General features: G+C 36.8%; 1 protein-coding gene across 1 annotated transcript; it reads left to right on the forward strand.

Moving 5' to 3' along the window:
- The first annotated feature begins 1,009 nt into the window (after nt 1–1,009).
- On the forward strand, nt 1,010–3,207 carry LOC103696190 (putative peroxygenase 4). Its single transcript, XM_089930627.1, has 6 exons — nt 1,010–1,094; nt 1,696–1,809; nt 1,915–2,005; nt 2,439–2,528; nt 2,804–2,929; nt 3,059–3,207. The coding sequence occupies exons 1-6, from the start codon at nt 1,037–1,039 to the stop codon at nt 3,198–3,200; spliced, it is 621 nt and encodes a 206-aa protein (XP_089786753.1). The 5' UTR covers nt 1,010–1,036; the 3' UTR covers nt 3,201–3,207.
- The last annotated feature ends 4,431 nt before the right edge of the window (nt 3,208–7,638 follow it).

The raw sequence follows: 7,638 nt of genomic DNA on the forward strand, positions 1-7,638 counted from the left end.
CATAAATGGAGGGAAAAGTGTTATTTCCTGATTTTTTTTAAAAAATGCTACTAAAATAATTTTGCAGATTTTATGATGAAGAAGAACTACAAATTAATACTCCACATTTTATTATAAATGCCGGACAAAGTGCCATTTCCCAGAATTTTTTAAAAAATATGAATAAAAATAATATCATGGATTGTAAAATTTTTGGAGTGTATTATGACTAGTTGGACCGTACCATTCCTTGTTTCATAGTATCCAATGGATTCGCAGGCCTTGACAAACAGGTTATATATATATATATATATATATGTTGCGAAAGAGCATGCGTAAACTTTGACAATCACATATTATTTTATTTCTATCTTTCGAGCAAGCATGCGAGAAAATATATAGGATTTTGAGATTTTAACCGGATTTTCCTGTAAACATTCCAATTGAAGACTATATCAACTTTTAAAGATATTATTTTATAATGAACAATTCTAGAATGCTTTCTTATTAGGAAATTTTATATTTAGTATGGTTTTGTACTAGGCCATATACCTGAATGAGAGATCATGTCGTATATATGCTTCTAATAAATTGTATGAAGGGTCGCCCTTTTGACAAATCAATAAAAATTATTTGGAGAACTTCCTTCAGGAAATAATGGGGTTTTCAATCTAGCTTGTGTTAAAAAAATCATGTGCTGGCCTTGAAAGTTTAATCCTGTCAATTAGATTGCTCTTTATTCTTCAAATTGCATTATGTGCTATTTACGTTAGTTTTTATGTTCCTTTCAGCAAAAGGAGGAAAGAATAAAGATACATGGAATTTGCAATCCATGACAACTGTGTAAATATATATGTACAGAATTCCAGCCTAATTCACCAACAAGCAAATCTTTACCGATTCTAAATAATTACACCAAATATTTGCACGCAGGGAAATCATAAATCCATGCCATTTTTTCCATCATTTTGTAGATATAAATAGGTGGCGGCGGATGCTATACTTCATCCTTCAGGCAGACATTCTTAAGAGATTTTGTTTGTTGTTGTACGCGAAGATGGCCAAGTTATCCTATACTTCCTACATTCTCTTGCTCCTCCTTGTCGTTGCACCAGGTATGCTTCCAACCATTTTTATCATCTGTCCAACCAAATAACCTATATGATCTCACTGGGGCTCCGCAGTTGAGATATCTTCCTCTCTGATTTTGTGGCTCTTTGAGTCTTAGAAATCCGTCCAGACTCTAGCAGTTGGAAGAACCAGTGTTTCCTTTCCTTCTTGTAGCTTGTACTGATCTTTCTTCCTAGTCTTCTAGGAGCACTGCTTGCGGCTAGTTGACGAGATCTCGTTTTAGGTTTATTCTCTCCTCCACTTGCCTTTCGGGTGAGCGAGTGTTAGATGGGTGCATTGTTTTTCTTTGATTCTGTTTTATCAAGTCCATACGTCCAGTGAAGTGCGTATGGATGTAGACGACGCAGACATCAACATCCATTATTTAACACTAGTTGGTGATAGTTGCGTGTGTCACACACACAATGCTTCCATTTTTCCAGTATTTTTCTTATGGTTTGGAAAATTAGGCTGAGAGAACTCTATTTTTTCGGTGACTGCTGAGAGAAGTTTATTTGTTGAGAAGTATGTTCGCTATTATTTTTTGATCAACATGGTCTCGTGATTTATTTTTTATTTTCGTAACTTTGGCCATGGTGATTGTAGGGAGTAAAGGGCAGGGTCAGAACAATGGAACTGACATGACTCCACTTCAGAAGCATGTGTCCTTCTTCGACAGGAACAAAGATGGCGTCATTTACCCGACAGAGACCTACGAAGGTCTTTTCCCTCTTTTCTTATGTTTTTATTTCATTCACTCAATACTATTTTGCCGTCCTTTCTTTCAATCGGCCATTATTAATTTCTTTGCTTCCTGTTTGCCAGGATTTCGCGCTATTGGGTGCAGCGTTGCCTTGTCCGCCGTGAGCGCCCCTTTAATCCACGCCTTCCTCAGTCCGAAAACCAACAATGTATGGTCATTTTCTCCTATCCCTCTCTTCCATTCCCATAGCGTCAGGCATTTCAGGAATATGGTCACTGTCCATAAATTCTGGCTTCTCTGGATATAAATCCCAGGATCTTAAACCGTACCTAAGGCGGTTTAGTAAGCACAGGTCAGTGGTGCCAGCGGGCAGTGAATTTAATAAATACTAAATCGAATCTTCAAATAAAGAATTACTCTTAAATGTCTCTCTCTCTCTATATCTGTCTTATCTATGAACCAATAAAATTAGAGGTACTCACCATAGGGACCTTGACCAACATGAATAATTATGAAAAAATGTACATCAGTGCTTTAGGGAAAATAAATTTCCATATTTTATATCTTTATCAGTTGCTTTCACATATACCATTAGTTGAAATGCCTTATTTCTTTTCCTTTTCCTGTTGTCATATATTCAGGGAAGCCTACCGGCAATCACACTTCCTATTATCGTAGCCATCATTGCAAAAGGCAAACATGGAAGTGACTCTGGTGCCTACGACACTGAGGGAATGTAGGTTTACAGATATTTCAAATTTTGCAGTACTTTTAGTGAGAAGAATATCATTCCTTTCTTAAAATATATGTAGAATTTTAGTTTATACTAAGAATATCAACCTTAGCCGCACAGCATGTTGATTGGATCATCTAGCAGTTTCATTCTAGTTTTTGTACTAGACTTCAAGATCGATAATTATTTTCACTCTTTATTTATACAGCTATTGGAGAAGCGATTATTATTTTTCTCTCTTAGGTTCTTTGACTTGATATAATATCTACACTTTTCAGGTTTGTTCCCGAAAAATTTGAGGAGATTTTTCAGAAGCATGCACACACTAATCCTGATGCATTGACATCTGACGAGTTGAAAGAGATGCTTAAGGCGAATCAACAACCTAATGACCGGCAAGGATGGTGGGTTACTTCGATTAGTGGAAGCAATGCATATAGGAAACTTGTTGATTGAAATTTTTATCATATTTTAAGCAAATGTAAGCCATTCTCGCAATTCTAATACTTATTCTTGCTTTGAAATTATTGCAGGATTGCTAGCCGGACAGAGTGGGAGATTTTACTCCTTGTTGCCAAGGATAAAGATGGATTGCTTCAAAAGGATACAGTAAGATCTGTCTTTGATGGAAGCTTGTTTTACAAACTGGAGGCGGATAACAAGTCTCTCAAATGAAAGCATGATAGTGATAGTTGAAGAGTGGATTGTGTTACCTTATTTGTGCAGTGAACTTATTGTGAGAAATGTTGCTTCACTATGTATGCGAATAAATTATTGGGAATGCCTGCAATTTTGCAATTCAAATTCTCTCTCTCTCTCTCTCTCTCTTTTACGGCATAAGGCTAGATTGGGATGGGCTTGAGCCTATAGATGTGTTGATAGTGTCGTTGCATATAGCCTGAACTTTGCCTAGCCCAATTGAAACAAGGGCCTGTAGGGCACTTTTGATGTTATTTCCAGATTTTCTAATATATTTTCTTAATTCTCTCATTCTTATTGTTTTAGTATTTTCTTTCTTCTCTTAATTTTTTCAACATAGATGATGCTAATTGATTTATTCTACGCGTTAATAACATTTTAATTTTTTTTTCTCATTTTAACTTTAATTTGTTTAGCATTTGTGACTCTTTTGAAAATTCATCTTTGACTCTCCTAATTTCTATTTTTCACTCTATCTTCCTGCTATACTATTATCCATTTTAATTTTTTTTTTTTATTTTTAAGACTCTGAGGCCATTCGGGATTGCATGCCTTAGGGTTGTTTTATAAAACTTTCCATTCAGTCAGTAAAGTATGTATTGATTATACAGCATCTTTTAAATACAATTCTATTTCATTTAGCCAAGTTTGTACTCCAAAATATGCCATTATGTTCTTTGGTTCACGTCTATTATGATGAGAATATATTTGTCATACAGTAACAACTACTCTATAGCAGACATGTCCTCAATATATTTGATGTATTATTTGGATACATCCTTTCTTTCTAAAGCTTGTCAAGTGTTCTTTTTTCAATATTTACCACAAATTATCCCCAAGTGAATACAAATTATAGCTATTTCAATCCTATTTCTAATATTTGAAAATAAATCATGACTGAAAAATAAATCACAAATAACATATTTTCTTTTAAAAATTTACTAAGCATTTTTATTAAAAATTTTGATACCAGAGTTCCAAAATCAATAGGCTACGGCCATGGCACCCAGTGGCATGGGTCACACAAAGTGCCAAAAATCACTATTGTTAACCATTGATGGCAACGGTGTCCAAAAACCACTATTCTAATCATCGGTAGTACGGTGTCGAAATTGATTTCTCACAAATTACAAGTCGATAGGGCCAATAAATAATTCCTATTGGCGGGGTCAGATCATAGCCATACTGAGAATACATACGTGTATACAAAATATATTTTTCATAATTTATCCGGTCATATTTTTCAGATTTCATAATTAAATACAAAATATATATCAAAATTAAATCCACTAATAAGTATTTTACCAAATACTTTAGAAAATACACTTTAAAGTATTAAGTTATTTACATTTTCTCGCTTAAATCCTACTTCGTTCACCTATTTAAATATCATTAAAATTATTATTTTCTTTGTTAATTTTAGAGCTAGGCAAAATAAAAAACATATTAGACACGGCCCAACAGGGCCCAAAGTCGGCCTATAATGAGCACGAACCAATAGGGCCCCAACTTGGCCCACATTGGACACGACCCAATAGTCTCGTATTGGCCTACATTGGACACGACCCAATAAGTCCCGAAGTCGGCCTGCAATGTATACAGCCCAATAGGGCCCAAACTTGGCTCACATTGGATATGGGCCAATAGGCCCACATTGAACACAACCCAATAGGGACAAAAGTTGGCAAGCAATGGACACGGCCCAGTAGGGCCCAAGCTTGGCCCACATTGGACACGACCTAATAGGCCCGATAGGCCCACATTGGACACAGGTTGATAAATCCAACTTTTGTCCATAATGAAGTTTAATAATGTTTTATGAAGTTAGTTGAAAAATTAGCTAATGATATGCAAAAACTGCGAGATAGAAGAATATAGAATTGAAACCATGAGTTTGTCTAAAAAAATTGTGGCCTTTAAACCACGAAGTTGTATAATGAAGACATGCTCTTTATCAGAATGATCTAAAGAGATATGATTTTTGTGAATGACATATGTTGCCATTATAGATCATTTACTAGAATCTATGCTAACAGGATACTTCAAATTTGTTTAGTTAGTGTCAGACCAGTATCAAACTTGTACTATGACAGTTTGGAATCTTATAAATAAAGAATTCCTAAGGTGGAAGATATAGTTACTGTACAACCAGTCAAAATAAAGGATATTTTATGATTATGGATGCGGGGATCTCACCCAACTTATGACTTGACATCACCACGAGTCGGATTAGCTCTGATTTCTCGACAACTTTATGAAAGAGAGGGATTTTTCGTTGTTATTACAATTCTAAAAAAAGTTAGAAAAAGCAACCTATTTCGAAAACAATTTAAAGCTATTATGATTGATGTTTTCCCAAATTTAACCAAAATATGGGCACATGGACACTCGGTATAGCTATGTGGTTGTGTACAAGCTTTCTCACTAGACATGTAACAACCCATGATCTCACCCCAAATGGCTAGCCGGAAGGTATTATTTGGATTTTTTGATCTTGTATAAGTACCCAAGATTTACCCAGCGAATTAATATACGCCCATACGAGTCCTCCCATAATTTTTTTATTTAAGCCCTGACATTTTCGTTAGGCTAAGGGTTCAAATCCATTCAACTCTAATCACAAACATCACAATCGGCTCGTGGTCAGCCCCAATAAATTCGTGCTGCAGTGTCTTCTAGTCCACATAGGTTATGGGCTGAGACCGCTCTGATGCCATTTGTAACAACCCAGGATCTCACCCAACTAGCCAGAAGGTATTATTTAAGTTCCTTGATCCTGTATAAATATCCAAGATCTATCCACATAGGTTATTTGAGTTCTCACAAGACATAGTACATATATACAAATTGGACAACATATGTCTAAACAAACCAGTTGTATTTATATTTCCACTAGTATGGCATTTGCATGACAAGCTTGCAATAAATAAAAAGGCTAGAAAACATACCATCAAGCTATTTGATGAAGCTACCAAGTACATTATATATTAGAATCATTGAATCAACAAAGCAAAATGACAAAAGCCCTTCCATATATTATGTGCATGGAATTGGTAGAATACCTGCAAGAATTGTCCTCCCACAAAAGCTGTCACAACCTATCTACAACTGTTGCCCAGTAGACAACCCAAGAGGGTGGGGGTGTGTGTGTGTGTGTGGGGGGGGGGGGGGGGGGATGAATTTGGTATTAATAAAACTTTGGTACTTTTTAAGTAATCTAATGAGAATTGTGAAAGCTTTCTTGATTTCTCATTATCAGAAGCTTTAAAGACTTGATCTCTGACTTGGTCCTCGGAGTTGACTCGGCCTTCATTCGAGTCGACTCGATCTCAGTGCCGTAGAAAACATTCTTCTATCATTCTTGTCGGAGTCGACTCATTCATAGCCGGAGTTGACTTGATATCAGTTGGCTTAACAACGAGACTTCTGTCTTTTCGCAGGAGTCGACTCGCCCACAGTTGGAGTCGACTCGATATTAGTTGGAGACGACTCGATATCAGTTGGTTTAAAAACTGATCTTTTGTCTTTTCGCAAGAGTCGACTCGCCCACAGCTGGAGTCGACTCGGGCACTGTACCTTAGAAAATACTTCTCTTGCTTTGCTCTTAGAGTCGGCTCGGTTTCAGTCGGAGTCGACGCGCGCTCTGCATTCAGAAATCTTGCTTTCTGCCAATTCATCAGGAGTCGACTCGCCCAAACTGAAAGTTAGCTCGAGGGCGTGCCAGTTAGCAGTCTTTATGCCAGAGTCGACTCGAGAATCTTCGGAGTCGACTCGAGTGCAGGGCGGAAATTGAAATGGTTCTAAATATAGTAAATGTTGAATTTAAACTTCTTGAACTAATTTTTAAGTCATTCTAGTACATTCAACAATATTTTGTTGAAATACTCATTTGAATTTATTAGTATAATATGAAATATACTCAAATGTTTTTGTGAGGACCCGTGCGGGCATGTGTTTAGTCCCACATCGGTTATTCGCTGGATAGATCTTGGGTACTTATACAGGATCAAGGAACCCAAACAATAACTTCCGGCTAGCTATTTTGGGTAAGGTCCTGGGTTGTTAGAAATGGTATCAGAGCGGACCCGATCCTTAACTTATGTGGACTAGGAGACACTGCAGCATGGATCCATTAGGGTTGACCACGGACCGATCGTGGTGTTTGTGATTAGATTTGAATGGATTTGAACCCTTAGTCTGACGAGAACTTCAGGGCTTGAACGAGGGAGCATGTGAGGATCCGTGCGGGTGTGTGTTTAGTCCCACATCGGTTATTCGCTGGGTAGATATTGGGTACTTATACAGGATCAAGAAACCCAAACAATAACTTTCGGTTAGCCATTTTGGGTGAGGTCCTGCGTTGTTACAGTTTTGGGCTCATCAAAATCAAATAAGGGAACAACAATCACTCAAC

Source organism: Phoenix dactylifera, chromosome 5 (assembly GCF_051530095.1).
Source record: "Phoenix dactylifera cultivar Ajwa chromosome 5, Ajwa_hap1_PhDact_Kaust_v1.1, whole genome shotgun sequence".
Classification (NCBI taxonomy): Eukaryota; Viridiplantae; Streptophyta; class Magnoliopsida; order Arecales; family Arecaceae; genus Phoenix; species Phoenix dactylifera.

Coding starts and splice junctions, on each gene's coding strand:
- LOC103696190 (XM_089930627.1), top strand. CDS start 1,037: ATGGCCAAGTTATCCTATACTTCCTACATTCTCTTGCTCCTCCTTGTC. Junction 1,095..1,695: donor CCTCCTTGTCGTTGCACCAG/GTATGCTTCCAA, acceptor TGGTGATTGTAG/GGAGTAAAGGGCAGGGTCAG. Junction 2,930..3,058: donor CCTAATGACCGGCAAGGATG/GTGGGTTACTTC, acceptor AAATTATTGCAG/GATTGCTAGCCGGACAGAGT.